We start from the raw sequence: 21219 nt of genomic DNA, 5'->3' as shown, positions 1-21219 counted from the left end.
GCACGCACGCACGCACGCACGCACGCACGCACGCACGCACGCACGCACGCACGCACGCACGCACGCACGCACACACACACACACACACACACACACACACACACACACACACACACACACACACACACACACACACACACACACACACACACACACACACTATACTGTAGTAGCATTAGACATGCAAGCTACGATAGCTAAAGTAGGAGCCTATAGGGCTCATTTATATACATAAATATTCTTTCACTTGAGGCGTTATTCCAAAGAGAATACCATAGTTTTGTCCTTTGATATCATAAAAAAATGTGTTGATTTTGCCACAAAAATCAATGTTCCATAAGTCACAACTTTGTCTGGATTTGACCGCAAGCACCAAAAATGTATGTGCAGAAGTAGCTCTGTTTGGAACCTCAATATCTACAGTATGCTTTAGCTCCGAGATGAGGTTCCGTGGCAGGATATCCATGCACAGGTCCAAATGGGGTTGAGCCGTCCATAAACAGTTGCGAAAACCCTTTTTGCAGTATCGTTTCCAAAAAGTAAAGATATCAGAACCGAGATACAGTTGATAAACACAGGCACGTAACATTTTAAGTCAGGGGTGAAACAACCGATTACAGAGCGGTTGTTTGTCAGCGAGTACCATGTTTTCCCAATGTAATCTTACAGAAGCAGTACTGCGCATGCGGACGGGGTTGACTGGACTACATTTTAATTAAGCCTGATTTAAGCAGTTGTTTCACCCCTGACTTAAAATGTTACGTTCCTGTGTTAAGTTTATCAACTGTATCTCGGTTCAGATACCTTTACTTTTTGGAAACGATACTGCGAAAAGGGTTTTCGCCACTGTTTGTGGACGGCTCGATCCCATTTCGACCTGTGCAGGGATATCCTGCCACAGAACCTCATCTCGGAGCTAAAAGCGTAGATATTGAGGTTCCAAACGGACCTAGTGCAGAAGCCTTTCAGAAATGAGACCCCTAGAGCTTATGGTTAAATGACTGTCTGAGAGACGAGGATGTCAGAGGCAGACGAGCTGTGTAGAGGAAAAATCTCTTCTCTTTGTCGTAGTCTCCCTTCACAATCCAGGAAGCCAGCAGGAGAAATCTGCTCCCAAGCGGAAAACAGACTGTAACCACTGATTAGAAGGCTGTTCGGTTTCTCTCTACCTCTGCCTCGCTCACTCTGTTTACCTCTCTCTGGCTCAGTGGCTCTCTACCTTTACTCTCTTTCTCTATAACTCTAATTTGCTAATGGCCTCTCTACCACTCTCATTCTGCTTCTCTACCTCCCTCTACCCCTACTCTCTCTCTCTCTCTCTCTCTCTCTCTCTCCACTGTAGGCTCTCATCGTCTGCCATTCACTTAAAATATTGTATCTGCCTTCTCTCTCTCTCTCTCTCTCTCGTTGTGTCACACTTTCTCCTCATGCCAGAATGTCATGGTAACTGCTTTGTTGATTGGAATGCAATTTTATGATGCCATTTTCAATGACCCAGTTAATGAAAAAAATCACACACACAACCACAGAAATGAATAAATATACGTTCTTACTCTCTCTCTCTCTCTCTCTCTCCATCCCACGCACACACATATGCAAACTCATGCATGAGCATGCATGTAATCATAAACACATGTGATCATGTAAATGATTTCTGTTGATAATAATAGCCTACCTAATCTCCCTATCGTTGGGAATTCTCTGTGTTAAAGGACCACTTCACCACAGTTCGGACACCCGTCCACCAGTGACATCATCATTAGGCAGATTTTTTTTAAACAAGATTTGTTTTAAAATATATTTAGATTTTTATTATCGTGAGAACGATGGCTTCAACTTTTGCATTGCAACTTTTCAGGAAAAGAAAGCCTGCCGTTTCTATTAGCTTGGATTCACCATCGATGATGTCACTGGTGGACGGGTTTCTGAACTGCCCACAGCCTTCCTATGAGACACAGACTGAGTAGGAAATTTTTTTGGTATTTTATCCTAAACATTAGTTAGGACCAATTATAGGAAGAGAAGTTGAAAAGTGGTGAAGTGGTCCTTTAAGTTCAGTCATGTACCATTATTTTGTTTTGGTTTCTGTTATTCTTTTCCAAGAGGCATATTGTAGCTTTGAAGTTTAAGAACATTATGGCCTTGGATGTAGAGAACCGCCTGGCTGATTACCATGGTAACCATGAACACACATGTTCAATGTTCCACACCATGCTAATTTGCTATGACTAACGCTTCCGCACATACACACTATGTGTCTCTGCATATTTTCACCTCATCTTATTCAGTGTTTTGCCATGAATTACAATGAAGCAATTATACTGTATATTTACTTATTTACAATTTTTGTGATACTTTAGTAGTGTTTCATTACCAATTCTCCGAACTCATCCAATGCACATCTACAAAGTGGATTACACTTTATTGCATTAAATAATGTATTATTTAATGATTCTCTGATTTATTATTTAATGGTTCTGATTCTTCTGATCTTCATCTAGGCTACTCTAAACTGTTGCCTCTTTGAATGCTCTGCTATTAGGAGTTTGAAAGATTGAGTGTTTTATGAAACCGTGCACGTATTCGCCTCCATCTGCAACAGAGAGAATAGACCGTGGTGGCTGCTGCCCCACTGGTGGCGCCTAGGATAGAGGCAGGAGATGTAGGATAGGATAAGGGACTATTATAATGGCTACTACTGCATGACTGCGCTCAACATGCCAGCATGAACAAGAGGCATATGCTTGCAAATGGTTCCCAGACAAATACAAAGCTGTCAGTCCCATTCAATCTTCCCAATGTAAAGTGAGTGGTGAGGTCAAAGTAACAAGTATGCAGGTCTCTCTCCCTCTCTCTCTCTATCTCTCTGTCTATGAGCCATCTGGGAGGAGCTGGCCTGGCACCATGCTCTGAGTGTGTGTAGTGGCCTGGTGCCCTGCATGGTGGAGCAAGATATGAGCTTGTGTCTGCAGCATCCGAAGACATGAGTGGAGACAGAGGGGGGCGGGGGACAGGAGGTGGTACATGACAGCCTCACAGCAGATGGATCCCAGTGTGGTGCTAATGTTACATCCTTCCATCTCAACCCCCCGGAGGCTTAGGTGGTTCAGATGGGAGTTGTAGTGTGTGTGCGTGTGCGTGTGCGTGTGAGTGTGCGTGTGCGTGCACGTGGGCGTGTGCGTGTGCGTGTGCGCGTGTGTGTGTGTGTGTGTGTGCGTGCGTGCGTGCGTGCGTGCGTGCGTGCGTGCGTGCGTGCGTGCGTGCGTGCGTGCGTGCGTGCGTGCCTGTGTGTTTGTGTGCATGCCTGTGTGTTTGTGTGCATGCCTGTGTGTTTGTGTGCATGTGTGTGTGTGAGCTGGGGTTGACATTAAGGGAAATTTGGCACTGGCCCTCTGGGAACATTTTTAAAGCATTATTTCTACTGGCCCAAGCGGGCAAGTGCAAAGTCTGTTCTGCTTAAATAGTACTTCGGGCCAGCAGGCTATTTATATTGTTGATCCCTGTCATGCATGCATGTGTGTTGTGTTTGTAATAATGTGTGGCCCATGTAAGCAGGTTTTCATCTTCAAACAATGAGACTTGGTAAGAGCAAACGTTACAATTATGAAGGAAAAAGAGAAGAGCATGATTCAACTATAGTGAAATGGACAACAAAACTGTCTTACAATGCAACATGTTACAATAAATGTTATTGGCAAGATTACATATTACATATTACAAGATATTCTGTCTGCTTGCCATTGCAGTTCCTTGTTGACATGTGCTGATCAAATGGTAAATCTGTCGAAATTATCATCCAATTTTCAAGAATCAAGAATCTACATTGCCCTCATTATCCAACCTGGGACAACATTCTTTGGTCCATGGTCAATCAGGTCTGTGTTGGTTCAGATTTCATTACCTCGGGTCCCAGGTCTGTTTATCTACCCCAGTGCCAGTGGATCTGAGAAGACCCGTACTCAGCGCTGAACAGGAGAGAAAAGCACGTGCATGCGTGATAGGCATAATGGAGATCTGGTTCGCCAGAACCGCCAATCCCAGCCCTATAGCCACCCTACAGCTTCCAGCGTGCCTGGCCTGGAGTCATAAACTCACCTCCAAACGGCTACCAATTAGACAAGCTGATCAACATGTCGCTTCAGCTTGTAATCTATATTTATATCGAGTACAGATTAAATGTGAAAGGTTTCACTGTGTGTCATAGACATTATGACAGTTATTTCCCTCTGCAGCTTCCTCTGGTCCTGGCGACTGCTAGACTGGTGGAGTTATGTGCTCTGTGGAGCACCACTTTCTACAAGTCTGTTTCCATATTAAGCTGTTTCTACATGTAGTCAAGTTCCTCTTGAGCACAAGTGTAGCCTACATTACATAATAGAAATACATAAATCTGACCTAGAGTTCATGAAAGAACTGTTGAACCACAGTGCTTGTACAGTGCATACTGGAGAATACTGTTCAGGTCTGTCTATTGAGCCCATTGCCACTTTTCTGTATACATGAGAGTAGACACACAAGTGTTTTGATTGATACCCCTTTCACTGTATCACTTCAATCCCTTCCCATGTCTCCCTGCCTCTCCCTCAGCAACGTTCCTTTGTTCCCGCTCATGGCATTTTCTATTGCCTCTCTCAATCAGGCTTGCCAGCTCTATAAATACGATGACAAATCTGGCAGCAAGTACTGAGGAGGGGGGATTGTTCCCCCTCTTTTTGTGGGCGCTGCATCTTTCCCATTGTGGCTATACGACAAGTGTGCTGCAAAAGAATGATGTATGTTTCGCTCCCGTTTGGTTATAAGTTGCGTCCACAAGCCCATGTTTAATGAATATTACCATAGTAATGTCTTGTGAGAATCAGAGAACGGGCACTTGGCAGCCCTCTCATCGCTCCTAGTTGAGCTGTGGTTCTCCAGCCCCCGGATTTCAGTGTCGAGATCGTAAAGTGATATTGCTGTTCCATTGCCCTAGTTACTGGATCCAATTTGGGACATCGCTCAACCTTAAATTTGTACCTGTCTGCGGGAGCGTGGTGGAACCTTGTAAGGCCGTAACAGGATGAGCGATCGGCTCATCTGTTTGTAATGGGACTGAGCTCACCGGCCAGTGCTCATAATTTGACCTGGAACAAGCTTTGACAGAAACAGAGCGCTAGATTAAGACATATCCCCATCACACCTCCTCCTTCTCCTGCTGCTCCTCCTCCTTTCCGTGGCCGGTCTGCTATAAAGCCCAACCATTCCCATCCGCCTTTCGCCCCACTCTACTGGGCACTGTTACTCACTGAAATTTCACATTAACCTCCTATAACCTGCATGGCTACAAGAAAGACCGAAGCTACTTTCGAATCAGGGGAAGCGCTCCTCTCAAAAAGATAATCGTTTGGCTTGTCATTTTTGCGGCTCCCCGTCCAGAGTGATAAATGCAGATGTCGGAAAAGAGCAACAATTTGTGGCAAGAGGGAGAGAGAAGGGGATTGAAAGAGAGATACTTTTGTTTATAAATGTCCTGCTTCTCCGCCATTGTGACCTCGTCGATCCCATTTCGGGGTATCAGAGGCTTAGGAAATGAGGTAGGCCTACTTCTCAGGTCCAACACCTGCACTCCTCGTATTTGGTTAACGCACTTCAACAGATAGACAAATACCATCCACCCCACCCCACCCCTCTGGGAAGCACATCATCCTTCATGCTTCAATAGATTTGGGGGTTCAAACACAATTTTGACAAAATACAAATCACAAACATCTATGGCGTTGATATTAGGCTACATAAGTGGAAATAAAAAGTAAGCCATAAGCTCAGGCGAGGATAGTCCACATTTCTTTAACAGTTTGACGGCCACTAATTGTTTAATCCAGTGTTCCACCGCGCGTAAAACGCTATACCCGACATTTGTTTAATGCGTTGTTTAATTCGCCGTTTTAAAATAATTAAAAAGAAACAGCGGATTTATCCGGTAGCTGATGACGAGGCCGTCACGTTATGATGACGAAACCGGAAATCAAGTCATCATCTGGGCTGCTAGGGCTTCTGGGAAATTGAGGCCAATGCAAGTGAACGAGAGGGGAGAGACAATCTTGGCTCGCTTTGCTCTTTGTCTTTGACCCGGATCAAGGAAGTGGCTTTTTTGTCGGCTCAATAACCAATGCGGGCATTGTTTACTAGCGGATTTTCACGGATCTAAAGCGCAAATTCTTTGGCGTATGCTGCACAGGTAATAGAACAATCTCGGCAGCGTAGAATATTTGATTAAAATGCGGGTAAAGCGTTTTATGGAGTCAAACTGTTAATCAAACCAATACATGTTGATGGCATTCCTCCACCTACTTTGATCCAATGCCTCCTCACAAACATAGCAGGTACATTATGATTAGGTACATTATGATTCTATTTTATTTTTTGCCTCCTTTAACAGAGCAGTGTAGAGATACAGGAAAGACAGCAATGAGTGAAGGGACATGGGATGGGACATAAAGAGGTCAAGAGCTGGATTTGAGCCACCAGGACACAAATTACACCATTTTCATTGAGTCATTTGTCACTCTTCTCCAGGGTGACTTACAGCAAGTGTGCAGGAATGGCTTCAGTCAGTGTCTTGCTCAAGCCATATATCTGATGGACAAACATCAGATATCACTGAGATGTCAATGCCGCAGATGGGACCATGCTATCCTCATGACCAGAGTGTCTTGGGTGAGCCATGGTCATGTTAGCCTCAGTCAGATTATTATCCTCCATATATCAGGTAAGAAGGTCAACCACTGGAAGTTACTGGTGAGGCAGCAGGCAGTGAATGGGGATAATAGGTTTATATATAGAACCTCAAACGGTCTCTTGACAAATCCAAACCGCAGCAAAAGCTGATAGCAACTGTAATTAGTATGATTAGGTTCCACAGTAATGTGCAGTGGAGGGGGAAGCCCTCCACTGCAAGGAAGGTGGGGGGGGCATGCAATCAATATCTTATCTAGTGACTGAGAGAGGAGAGGAGAGAGAGAGAGAGACACACACTCATTCATCAATCTAACATAGAAACCAACGCAGATCCAACCACAGGAATCATCTCACAACAGAGCTCACGTGTGATTTATGACAATTTAAAATATCGCACCCTTAAATATTCTCATTCCAGAGACCTCAAGGCCCTCAAGTTTAGGACATTATAAGCAGAATAAGGCCAAGAAGAGAAACTTCTCTGACTTGGAGATATGTATTTTAATGTCACAAGGCCAATTGAACCAACTAAAATGTAAACTACTAGCTATCAACAAATTTTATTTAAACCACCAATTAAACCATGACTAAGCCTATAGCCATACGTCCTGTGTGTTGTTTATTATTATTATTATTATGACTGGTATTATTATTACTGGTATTATTATTACTATTAATAATATTGACAATAATATTGACAATAATATTGACAATAATATTAATATTAATATTAATATTATTAATAATAATACTAATATTCATATTCATATTCATATTGATAATCTGATCCAGATCATTAATTAATTTTATCTCAATGCGGAGTCCCTCAGAAATGTCATCAGTGCTGAACATTCAGTGTTATTGTGTTGAATTTGGATGATAACAACACCTTGAAGCTGGTCTTGGTGCAAAGATAGCAGTACGCCCTGACGACACCACACCTCATTTAGGACCAGAACGCCATGGGCACTAAATATGCGCAGGATCATTTGGTATTTAGACAACATCAGCGCTGGGTGTACTGTAAAGATGACAACTGGATCGCTTGGGACATAGCAATGATATGACAGTTGCGCTGTGCCCAGCACCGCATTGCGCCAGGGCAGAAAGTAGGGCCCCAAAAGAGAAGATCTTCCATCATGGCAGTGAGGCCTTGCCTGCCCTACGGTCATCAAAGACCTCTCTGTTCAATGACTCACACATTTCAATTAAAAGCCCATTAGACTGCACCTCTACAGTACGTTGCAACTGCCTACAGATTACAGAACCTCCCATTGTACTGAATACGGCATTGTAATCTACTGTATCATCTAACTGTGTGTATCAGGTCATATTTTTCAGACCTGTCAGTTCTTGAGCTGCTATTTTACTCTCTGAAAGTCACTCTGCATAAGACCATCACATGTTTCTAAAATTATAGATACAAGAAATGTATTTCCTGAATCAGAATGACAATTTCCATCCACAGTATCCACAGTAACATAACATGTGACAGATATGGGTTAGGTTAAGGTGTTTCTGTCTTATACTGTAATGTCCAGTTACAGGATGGTGTCACAAACTGCTGTCATCTCTTATTCTCTGACTTACCGGTAGTCAGTGGGAAAAGTATGTGCAAGTTCTCAATGAAAATATTAAATTACATACTTTTTATGCAAATACAAATAAAATGCACAGGTCAAATTGTACAGACTATTTTCTACAGAAAATGTTGGACGCAGAGAGAGCTAAAATGTGGCACTGGGAGAGGAGGGCTCCAGTGCATCTTTATCTTTACCATGGAAAGGCGCTGGAAACTCAAACGGTTTCTGTGGAGTGTGGACACAAATCTACTCATATAGAGATAGAAAAAGAGACTCTCTAGTTTCTCTTTGAGGTGTATTATATATTTGTGTTCCATGACAAATGTTCCTGAATCCTGCCATAGAGGTTGTTCCTATAGTAAGATGTTTTTATTTATTTATTTACTGTCAGAAATGACTTGCTTCCATGTTCTGTTTACATACGCACACCTCAGCATGCGTGTGCTTGGTTATGGGAGCGTAAACAATTCAGTTTGTGGAACAGAGGCGAGATGCACGCACGCACGCACGCACGCACACACACACACACAAACTGAGCAGTAGGAAACATAATAAAAACCACAGCAGTATGAGAAAAAGGGATGGCATACTATGTGGTCACAGCCCTGTGAAATAAGTGCCAAATGTGTCCACAGAAACACTAGTTCAACACTAGTTTCATACTGTATATTAGATGCAAACCTGCTGACACATGCGCATCTCCTCCTTTATATATTTAAAGAGAGATTGGGCAGTCCTCGCAATTGTCTTTTATATAATTTGTTTCTTTAATTAGGTAGCCAGCTTGAGCGATTTTAACCACAGGTGGAGAGATGCTCGAATGCACGATTCAATCCGAAGGCAGTTTAAGAGTTGATTTTGTAGGCCTGCAAGCAGAGGTCTCTCAACCCCTCGACCATCAAAGGGCACACTGGGTACTGACTTTTCCTTTAACAGCTTCCATTTCCTGTTGAATTAGTCAATTGAATAAAGGGTCATTTGGCTAACCCCACCCCTCCTTCATGCACGTCCGTTCCAGTAGCAGTGCCTTGGCTCTGAGCTGACGTTATTAATTAGTAGTGCTTCTTTTTTACTCTCTCTTCCTTCCTCCTCCCTTGTCTCTGTTCAAAAGAATAACATTTCCCACATTTCAAAAAAGGCAACAGCAGAGAACAAAGTGATGTGGGATGAAATTAACCTGTTACCGACCACCGAAAACCTGTACAGAAACCCTCTCTCTCCCTGGCCCATCAATGTTACCTCTGCTTGGCTTTCTCTGCCTTTCAGCATTATTCTCTTTACACCTTGATTTAAGCACCACTGGCAGCCTGATTAGCCCCCTACGCCCTGACTCCTACAGCACTCCTCCCCCAAGTCACTGTATCACAGTGAGTCCTAAATATAAAATGTATTTAAAAAGACCATTACGATTCTTTGTGGGAATCCATTGGGTTGTCTCTCATGAAAAGGAAAACAATTTCCAGGACACTTTTGTTTTTCCCATTACATTATGAGCTTGTGCTCTGCGACTATCGCTGTCACCATGGCAGTCCGGGACTGACAGTCATTTCATGACAGGATTATGCGTGTCTGAAGCAATTTCTTTTTTTGTGCAGCTCCCTCTGGCTGAGGAGGCGAGGCACCCTAGATATAGACTTCCCTCTGGCTGAGTAGGCGAGGCACCCTGAGATATAGGCCTACTTCCCTCTGGCCTTTTGCACTGAGCTGGACTGACGGAAGAAAGGCAACAGGAGAGGCAAATGGAATAACCCCACAATCACATCGGCAGCGACAACAAGCGGCAAAGCATCATTCATTTCCAATAGCAGCTAGCCTACACTGAGTGATATGGACGGCTGAGACGCCTGGCGACAACGTGAAAATGAGCAGCGATATTATTAAACAATAATGGAAGTTATTTGAGTCAAGAATCAAGAAGGTTTATTTCTCACTATTCACATTTTGTGAGATCCTCAATGTACTGGATGCAACAACATTCAATAATAATTGTATTAGTATTATTATTATTAATAATAATAATACTAATAATAATAATAATAAACCATGGCAATATGCAATAATAATAATAATAATAATAAAAAAATGAAAACAATAAGATGGGATAATAAAATATAAAGAAGCCTTCAGAATATCCCCATCGAAGCATATTTAGATATTATTTACAGAATAAAACTGGGGACCACATAATGTACTGTAAACAGCGAGTTAACAGGCTGTAGTTTGAGCCTGCATTTCAATAATACCGGTCTGCACTGCACGCTGATAGTGGATAAACACTGCAGACTAGCCCTATCAGTGAAATGAAAATGTTAGTTCTGGAATGACTCATATATTGCCAGTCTATGGCTTTGCATACTTCCTGATATGTAATAACCAATATTATCTGAGTGAAAGTAAAATGTGGAAAGAGAGGTTGGAAGTGCCACAGATTCAGTATGTGGCTAAAAGACATTGGTGGACCAGGCATTGATCAAAACTATGACCTTTGTCCACCTTTCCAAGGTATGAAGAATGCACAAACATGCAGAAAGGAAAGTAAAAGTATGGAGGGAATCGAAGCATTAAATGCTTAAATGTATCTACTGGAAAGTTACAAGTAAAGGGATAAGGATCTGATAGGATTAGATGCTGTAGATGCTGTGTAGTCCACTGTTTCCCTCATGGCCTAACATATTTTTATTTATTTATAAAATGTTAACCCAAAATAACCCATTTTAAAACACGAAGCCCACCAGAAACATAGAAAACGTATGGTTAAATTAGTACCCTACCGCGCCAAACCCGGAATTCTCGTTTTAACAGCGATGTATTCTTTAATCCATGTTTTAATCGCATCGTTAGCTACTATTGCTAACCCAACAACATCAAGTGGGACAGTGGCCGCGGCCCTTTTGAAGATGCGCGCGCATCCACCTCAATTCTAAGCCCTGCATTCAAAGGCCTGTATCTCAGAAACGACATTGAGGGGGCCGTTTCTGGTGAAAACAAGGTTTTTCAACAGGCTGTAGCAGGCATAGATATATATCTATGGTAGCAGGCACGCTGACACTCGCGGTCGGGTTTTTCCACCGCCTAGCGAGACAACAACAACCGGTCATGACCCAACACAGCAGTTTGTCATTGTAACATCCGGTTACGGATATTTGGCTCTTCAAAGTAAGTGTTACACGCGATTAAACCATGGCAATACGCGATCGAGGGATTAGTTAATGGAGGCGGGAAATGGGTTTTAAAAAGGAATTTCATGAATAAAATAAAACATGAAATCAAAGAGATGTGACACGTTGTGTGCTTGTAGATCGTCTATTTTCACTAGTTTGGGTCCCGGGGAGATCTCTTTTGGATCTTGAGCTAAAAGGTTTGGGAACCGTGTTTGTTATGATTTCTTTGTTTTTGTTTTGTTATTGAAGTTGTGTATGTTTGTGTTTTTTCTGGATATTTTATTAACAAGAGAGCTATAACTGTAATGTTTTATATAATTAGAAAAAAATGTCAATAAATATATTGATTAAAAAAAAAGAAAGTTTGGGAACCATTGCTATAGGCCACCCAAAGTGCATGTGCATGAGTCTTAATTCTATCCATTTCATTCGATTATTATAATTTTTTTGGTGGCATGAGTAGTTCACGGCCCAAATGAGCACTTTTTCAAGAAGGTGGGAGGAAGACAATGTAGCAGGGACACGAACAGAAAGAGGTCTCTGGTGGATTCAATTCAATTGATGTTTATATACAAGCACCTTAACCCATGAAGACCTGAGACCAGATTCTACAAAATGTCTTCTAATTCATGACAGTTTTCTGGAAAAACTTGATGTCAGTGGTTCTCAAACCTTTTCATGTCAAGGACCCCCAAAATTATATATATTCGGCCACCAACCCCCATCTGAAAATGTTTTGCACCCTGTGAAAGAATATATATTCAAAGATTTGCTCCACATTTTCAAGATAAAAAAAAAATAGCAGATCTAAAAGCGACTTGTAGATCTGTTATTTTTCAACAGCTAAAGTTTCAAATAATGGTTAAAGTGCGGCTGTGGCTCAGGAGGTATACTGCAGGTCGTCCAATGATCCCTGGGTCGGCGGTTCGAATCCAGGCTCCTCCTATCCACATGTCGAAGTGTCCTTGGGCAAGACACTGAACCCTACATTGCCTCCAATGAGTTGGTCCGTGTGAGCTTGCCACCATTGGTGTGTGAATGTGTGAAGTGTTGACGCTGGCGTCGACTGTTCGCCATTTCACCTCCCAATGTATGAATGAATGAACCATTGTAAAGTGCTTTGAGCACTTGGAAAAGCGCTATAAAAATGCCATTCATTATTCATTAAAGTGGTGAAAAGCTAAGATGACACAGATGTGTTCCAGTCCTTAATGGTTAAAGAGAAGAGCTTCACATAGAGAAAACGGCAATATAGTGAACCTACTTCTTGGGCCTGTAGTCTGGGATGCTCCGGTCGAGGGAAATTCGATCACTGAGCTGGGCGTTGTAGCCGTACTCCTCGTATTTCCCCTCACCGTCGTTCACACTGTCCTCGCCCAGAGTGGCTGCCGCTCCGCCCTGGCCCAAACCCCCAGGACCCTCCACCAGCCCCATTGGCTTAGCAAGGCCTGCCAAAAAAACAGAAAGATAAATCAATCAAACGGCTGTACGCATGCAGCACACAGACAGGCAGAAAACATACAGTCAAATGCACACAGTAAGCCATATATATGCATGGGTGTGTACACAGACACGTACACCCCCCCCCCCCCCCACCCCACACACACACACACACACACACACACACACACACACACACACACACACACACACACACACACACACACACACACACACACACACGCACACACACAAGGAGAGACAGGTGAGAAGCCAGTGCTTGGAGAGTGTCAGCTGATTGGCATTCATGGGCTGTGTGAGGGAGAGTGTATGGCAGCTCTGAGACCTAGTGGGACTCCTCTGTAGGGCATCATTACACTGTCTGTCAACGAAAGAGCAGCAAAACAGCCACCCCAAACCTCCTGACATTGCTTGCCATTTTACAGCACATCAGCAAGACAGAAGCAAAAAGACGCTGGTGTGCATGCGTGCGTGCGTGCGTGCGTGCGTGCGTGCGTGCGTGCGTGCGTCTGTGTGTGCGTGCGTGCGTGTACGCAATACGCATATGTGTGGATGAATATGCCATTGTTGATTTTCTGAATCTATACTATAGGCCTAAGGTCTAAGGTCAATTACGCAATATCAAGCCTAAAATTCCTGTGTGAAATCACGTGTGAAATTTCCCTTTAAAGAGCCCTTTCCTATTTTTTTTACCACACACATAACAATCAATCATCCAAACATAGACAGGGGCCTTTGTGTGTTGTGCTGTAGCTTTGCTTTGAGTGACATGCAGTCAAATGTCAGCCATCCCTGTCTTGTTCAAGAAGACCCTGGAGATTTGTTCATAAATAGGCAACTGCTTTTGGTCTACTCTAGTCTGTCCAAAAATATGCTCAAAAGAATAGGAACACAGTCAGCATGCAGTGGCAATAATTCGTTTAGGTTTTGCCTGTCTGAACCGCATTGAAGATGACAAAATATGTTGAGTGCAAACAATTTTTACATTTTATGTAATGTATGTTACACACTTCAATGACGGAATGAGTGGAGTCCATATCATTTAAACACAAATCTCTTTTAAACAAATATAAAATAGTATATACTATATTACAGTGAGTTGCAATAAATTAATTCTTCACAAAACAGAGGGGCCTTTGCAGCAGTCACTATAGCTTTAGCTGCTAAACTGTAAGTAAGACATTACTACACCAAAACAACCATTGTGGAGACAAACAGACAATGTTTCCATCATCAAAATAAATACCGCCTGATAATTTACTACTTCACGTGTCTAAGTTAACCCACTTTATGATATCTCACCTGCAACAGCTCACATTGTCATGTACTTTGAAGAGGACCCTAGAGTCTGCCATTAATGGCATTAATGTCACAGACTTAAATTACCATCGCTGCTCTTATTAAAAAGGCGTATGTCAGTAATGTGATTCCGAACAGACTCTCATGCCGTTTAGCATGACAATGGCATTTTCAAAAAGGCAAAGATGATTCTGTCAGAAGTGAAATCTCAAAGGACATGCTGTATTCAGTCTTCAAATGAGTAACTTCTGACATAATATCGAAGGCATAAGCCATGACGGACAATGGGGATTTGTTGGCTGGTCTCATCATCATGTTGCTGTTAGCCGGGGAGCCACAGGCCCAAAATTGGACAGGACCTGTGGTGTCATGTCGTACTTTTTACTTTTTTCTATTAATTTGGTCATTAAGGTCCACAGAATGAGATGCCTGCTCTGCCGGAAACATCGCGAAAAAAAGTTACGGCCATATTTGTATACCACACCATACTGTAGACAACCAATACAAGGCAACATTTCCCAAATTTCATCATGCTTTAAATAGCATGTGACAATTGTGACATGTCAAACTAGGGGGTTTTCATGATTCTGAATCCATTCCAAGCATTCGTTTTGCATGAAAAACACTTCTTGGCCTAAATTCGGCCATAGCCACTTGCCAAAATGTGCCCAAATGTGCTGACCTCATCACATTTGTGATGACGGCTATGCCGTTTTTAGGCCAAGGAGTGTTTTTCGTGCAAAACGAATGGAATCATGAAAACCCCTTAGTTTGACATGTCACAATTGTCACATGCTACTTGAAATTTGGGAAATTTTGCCTTAGATTGGTTGTCTATGGTGTGGTATACAAAAATGGCCATAACTTTTTTTCGCGATGTTTTCGGCAGAGCAGGCCTCTCATTCTGTGGACCTTAATGACCAAGTGAATAGAGAAAACACAAAAAAAAGTACGGCATGACATCACAGGTTAATCCTTAACCGTTGAGCTTTTGGGCCTGTGGCTCCCCGGCAATGTCTACTCGCCTCTGCCTTTGGAATTGCTGGTCCTTGGCTCTATCTTTAGAATCACTGGTCTGAGAATGTCTCTGACCTTCTGCTGAAGCTTCCAAATTTAAAGGAAAATATTGAATCATGCGGCTGTGGCTCTTGGGATCCACAATGGAACGAGATAGCTAGATGTGGCTCTTGGGATCCACAATGGAACGAGATAGCTAGATGTGGCTCTTGGGATCCACAATGGAACGAGATAGCTAGATGTGGATCTCCATGTGGTTATCAGTCATAAGCCGTTATAGGCTAATACTTGAAAAAGACCGAAGGGTCCAAACGTTGTATACTATCATCAGCTATTTGTCGCTATAATAAAATAAAACTTTTTCGAGCATTCACAAGTGAGTTGCGAGCCCCGGCTTTGTTTCTCATGATTTGTTTTTTGCAGTTTGGCTCAGCACCAAGAAACGGACGATGTGCGTTCCTTTTTTCTTTGAGTTGCCTACTCTATGATATATGATATGGCACCACATTTGACGTTTCAGCCCAATAACAGCCCCATTGACTTACATTATACAATTATGTTACATATTTCAAAACATATAAAACATAGGCCCATTTGAAAAACGTGGAGGTACTTCTGTGGCCTGCTGGTAGTGTGCACAATAAAGTTTGTGCTGATTGGGACAGCAGTTTGCATGATTAGGTCTTGAAACACAGACAGACACACACACAGACTGACAGATAAGATAGGTTGCAGCAGAAGCTCATAAAAATATGAATTGAACTACCGTTTTGTGTCCTTTATACAGAGATGGACACAGACAGTAAGTAAACTGCCACTGGTGGTCTTAATTCTATCCATTTAATTAGGTTTCCTGTTTTTCATGTGCCTTTGCACTTTTTCTAGATAGATAGAAAATCTGTGAGGAAGACAGTGTATAGCAATGACTAGCAAAATATATAGCAAAAACTAATCACCATGTTAGGATGGCCACAAATCCTAGGGTTCTACTGTAGATTTGTAATTGGCTCCAAACTGCCACCTCCCACTAGAGGGATGGATTTGGCTCTGCCTACCCTACCCCTTGGCCCTTGCACGAGCTAACTGGTTGATGTGGTGGCATTTAGTGAGGAGCATGGGCGGGGTTCAAAGCATGGACGGCCATCTGCCACCTTCCAGTAGGCACTTTTGCCACACATTGACAGTCAGAGACATGCTCTTTAGAAATTAGGAGATAGAGGGGGGGGGGAGACAAGATTAGGGGGTTTTAGGCAGAGGAGTGAGAGAGACAGAAGGATTTTCTTTTTACATCTTTCTTTTTTTACAAGTCATCACATCCATTTCATTGTTGTCAGTCTGTATCTGTGTGTTTGTACAGTAAAGTCTATATCCGTCCATCCGTCTCTTTGTGTGTGCTGCTGTGTAAGCCGGTGACGGTGTCCCTATTTGTGTGTCTTAGAGACTCTCTGTGAGTTAAGCCCTGACAATTTTTCTGGTCACCATGTTTGTTGTTGTTTTTTTTAATTTTTTTTACCTTTTATCTCCTGCCTCCCCTCTATGCTTCTTTCTTTTTCCACCGGCTGCTTAGAAAAATCAAGATGAGCACTTGTACATAAGCTTTGAGATGTGTTGTAGGTTCTAGATTTGGACCCAAGCTGCAGCTAATCCATGCATTTATATTACTGCATATGCTTTGTAGTTTATCCAGAGTTTCAATGTTGCATTTTTTAATGCAATGTTAAAATGTACAAATAGTTGTGTACATTTCGAATATGAATACCAACAAACCACTGAATTATAAATGTAGCTAATCAAAAGAAGAAGAAGGAGAAGGAGAAGAAGAAAAAGAAGAATGGTACAAACAGAACTCTATTCAGTGCAGCTCATTAGGTAGACTGAATACAAGCTGTGCTCTTCATCATGGGTTGGGACAATTAGTAATCACACAAAACAAAAGCCTATCTGGAATACCTGCTGTGTTTACAATTAAACAATCCTTATTCTAGGAAGGTATCATTCAACCTACTGCAGTACAGTATCTTTCATATCTGGAATTAGCAAAACATTAGCAAAACATCTTTATTATCCTAGTATGAGCCAATTACAGGACATCTGCTTCCCCTTCTATTGTAAACACTGGATTCCCTAATATACAGTGAATGCAGAAAAGGGGATGATGATAAAGAACAAAAAGCAAATGCCTCTGTAGCCCTGGCAACATATAGTCTGCACCCACAGCTATATATATTCCATAGACTATGTATGGGCCCCCACCTGACACTTGTATATCTTTCAGAATCAAACCTGGTCCAATATCAACTCTAAATGTTGCACCTCCATGGTTCTAAAACTGACAACTTGGTCAACAACAAAAAAAATAGTTTTCTGTCTGTTTTCACATGGGCTGCCTACATGTTTTAGTTTAGTTTAAACTCAGTCCACAATCCTTTCTACATCCTTGCAATTGTCTAGTAAAGTAGTTCATTGCTTTTCAGCCTATTTACTAGGTCTTAACGGGTTCTCGATTCTATGGCCAGAAAAGAAAAACAAGAGTCCATATACAATCAATGTGACTGTGACCTACAGTAGCCACGTGATTTGGTGACGTATCCAATCTCAATGGCCAACCCCTCCACATGACCTAATATAAGCAACGTGATTTTGTTAAAAACCTTAATCTGGAACACAGACGTGAAGGACTGTCAATTTGTCTCGCCAAAAATACCTCAAGCAAAGCATACAGAAGGAGAAGGGTTAATAGTGCACATGTGCACCGCCTTGTCCTGATGGTCTGTGTGCATGCGCACCATTAGGCTACAGTCCCTTGCAGAATTGATTTGCCTCCATCCCGTTCACTTTCATTCTCTTCCTCTCTTTTGTGGAAATCAACTTTGGTGAACTATGACGGATGTTGCCTTGGCAGGCGATAGTCAATCCTGCATGTGCGTTCGTGTTCTGTATGTGTGACTGTACCCTAAATTATTCATCACCCCAGTCTCTATGAATTGACCCTATCGCTAACTACCACAGCCCCAGCGTGTGTGTGGAGTTTATGCTTTGAGAATTTCTGCCCTCTTCCATGGCATTTGCAAAAAAAAAAGCATTCTCCCATGTTGATAAGAGTATTTTGAAAAGCACTAAAGCAGTGGTTCTGAACCTGTGGTCTGGGGACCACCAGTGGTCCTTGAGGGGGTTCCAGGTGGTCCCCAGCTACATGATGGAGACTTGGTAATCAAATGAACCCTTAGAGATCTTTAACTCTTGCGAGTACAATAGGCCTATCTCACAGCCCGCTTTCCACGCCCACTTCCGGTAAATAGTGGTGTCTTTAACATGAGCATTTACACGTTTTTTTCTCTGGAGAATCTAAGTACATTTTCTAATGTAAAAATGTGACAGACCAATATTATTATGAAGCAAACAAGATGGTAAATCAGGTCGAACAGATAGAACAAACCTTACCTTGAGAAAACAAAAGTTGTAGACTTCTTAAATTACCTCTGTTAACATGGAGCGTCTATGGAGTGACGTCACGCTATCACCACTAACCCCGAAAGGGGGCGTATTTAGGGGGGCGGGGAAATTCTGTGAGATAGGCTTATTAAACCAAGTGGGTCCATTTGGTTCAATTTCACACTCTCAACAGTTGAAAAATTGTTAAACATCTGCATTACTTCTACACAATTTCAGAATGTAGCAAAATTAATTTGATCAACATTGGCCTGTTATCTCTCCTAATGGTACCAACATCAATACAGTTCTTTAGTTTGGGTCTGGAAGGCTAAATGTCAGCAAATGGTGGTCCGTGGCTCAAATGCAGAATAAATAATGGGCCTTGATATGAAAAATCTTGACAACCACTGATTTAAGGTATATTTCGAACGGATAAAAATATGCGATTAATTTGCGATTAACTATGGACAATCATGTGATTAATCGCGATTACATATTTTAATCGATTGACAGCCCTATTATTATATGACAGAGGCAACAATTGAGTACCACAGACGAAAAACAGTCTAAGTCCAAATTTCAGACTGACCCCTCCATGAAAAGGCCTCGTTGTCCTGAACCCTTATTTATCATTTATATATTATGGATCAATAGTGTGGACTTAGACTGTTATTCGTCTGTGGTACTGCAAATAGCCAATCCACAAGTTCACAACGACCTTGGACATCTGAATTTCACAACATTTATCTGTGGAACCATTCTGTTGCTTGTCTGGGTGGGGGGTCCCCAGTTCAAATATGATTACTTTGGCGGGTCACAGCCTGAAAAGGCTCCTAAAATTGCTAGCCTACCACCTTGATATTACAAAAAAAAAATTGTAACTTGTTGCCTTATCTAACTATTCATTGATTCACTCCCAAAATCCATTTGGCAAAAACTTCGCATTCTCTCATGTTGGGCTAGTTGGTGTCAAGGTGATGTATGTTTGCTCAGCAGTTGCTATTGTCTGCTCAGGAGGTTTGAGACCGAAAACAAATTATAGGGAACATTGCCGCGGACCACCGCACCAACCTCCGCAGGGACCCCCCTTATATTAAACACATCTATACGGAAGCTGGTTATTATTCATATTGAATCAATTCTTGTTTTGTATTGTGTCCAAATCCATAACATCTCCCTACAACTGGCCACTCAAAAATCCATTTGGCCACGTTATTTTGACCCAATGCATTAAGTCCATAAAGGACTTAAATAATGGAGCAACCATCTGAAAGTGTCTTATTTTTCTAAGACACTTTTTGGTACAATTGGTGAATGATTTAAGAGCAAGAGTAGATTTGTACGAACAAAGTGATATCTAAATATTGATGATAATGGAAAGGTCTAGTGGTATGCTCGAGAAGAGGAAAATAACACATTTTAGAGAGCTTTTCAAGGCAAAAACAAATATCGCTAAAAGATTGCTGACAGACAAGAGCTGCAGAATGCTTTATTTGCCAATCTTGACGAATATTGGGATGTCAACAGTTCATTTTGTTAATAAATTATTATCCCGATGATGTACTACGAAGCCATAAAAGAGCAGAATCAGAATCAGTTTAATTTGCCACATTACAGTCTTACAGGTGTAAAGCACTGGGTGAAAAGCTTTTTGGCAGACTATTCTAATCAGAAGGTCGCAGAATGCAGATATAGTAGCATAAAAAATAAATAAAAAAAAGAATCCTCAATGTTGTGATTTATTTTATAAATACGATAAACAGATGACGGCACGTCATTAATCTCAACAAGCGTGCTATGGATTTACATGGTGAGATGGGGGTGCATACTTAGTTTAGACTAGTCATTGGTAAGACATGGTTGGTGAGGGGTGCGTTAAAATGACCGGATTAAGGTTGGTGAGGGGTGCGTTAAAACGACCGGATTAAGGTTGGTGAGGGGTGCGTTAAAATGACCGGATTAAGGTTGGTGAGGGGTGCGTTAAGGGTTGGGAGAGGGTTAAGGTTAGGTTAGGTGTGCTAATTTGAACATTTTTATCAGCAATACATTGTCTGCTTTTATTGAAATGAACCCGTCTCTCTCCTCTCCATGCAAAGACGCACCAAGACCTTCTCATTATTATTCAAGACACATGCTTATTTTCTTATTTACATAAATAATGAAAAATCAAGTGCTTGAAACGTGGTTTATCTGTCGTTTCGTAGCACAAAAACGATTAACGTTTTTGGTACCTCCCAGCACGACAAATTGGCAACAGGCACTTTCCCAGTGCAATGTATGGATAATATAGCTCAGATCATTAATTATTTTTATAACCTCAATGCTGAGTCTCTCAGCAATGCCATCTGCCATGCTGAATGTGAGAGTTGTGTTGAAATAGAATCTCAAGCACTGTATGGTGTATACGCACATTGTGAATGTAGGTGTGCATCTTAATTGGGATAATACGCTCTCTAAACAGTGTGGGTGATGTGAAAATGACAATGTGTTGGTTGTAAACTATAGTAATGACACTTGTACTAGGCTTATGCCATTTTGCCCAGTGTGTCAGA

At 41.9% G+C, this 21219-nt stretch overlaps 1 protein-coding gene across 1 annotated transcript in view; it reads right to left on the bottom strand.

Annotated features, from left to right (window-relative positions):
• galnt9 (polypeptide N-acetylgalactosaminyltransferase 9) overlaps positions 1–21219 on the bottom strand; it is a gene marked incomplete at its 5' end in the record, with an annotated part of 114033 nt that overhangs the window by 86193 nt on the left and 6621 nt on the right. Inside the window, one exon of the mRNA XM_079516512.1 lies at positions 12723–12906. Coding sequence (XP_079372638.1) covers positions 12723–12906 — 184 coding nt within the window. The remainder of the gene's footprint in view (positions 1–12722; positions 12907–21219) is intronic.

Source organism: Electrona antarctica (assembly GCF_951216825.1).
Source record: "Electrona antarctica genome assembly, chromosome: 12".
NCBI lineage: Eukaryota > Metazoa > Chordata > Actinopteri > Myctophiformes > Myctophidae > Electrona > Electrona antarctica.
Note: the sequence above shows the minus strand (reverse complement) of the source record. Positions and strands in the feature narration are given on the sequence as shown.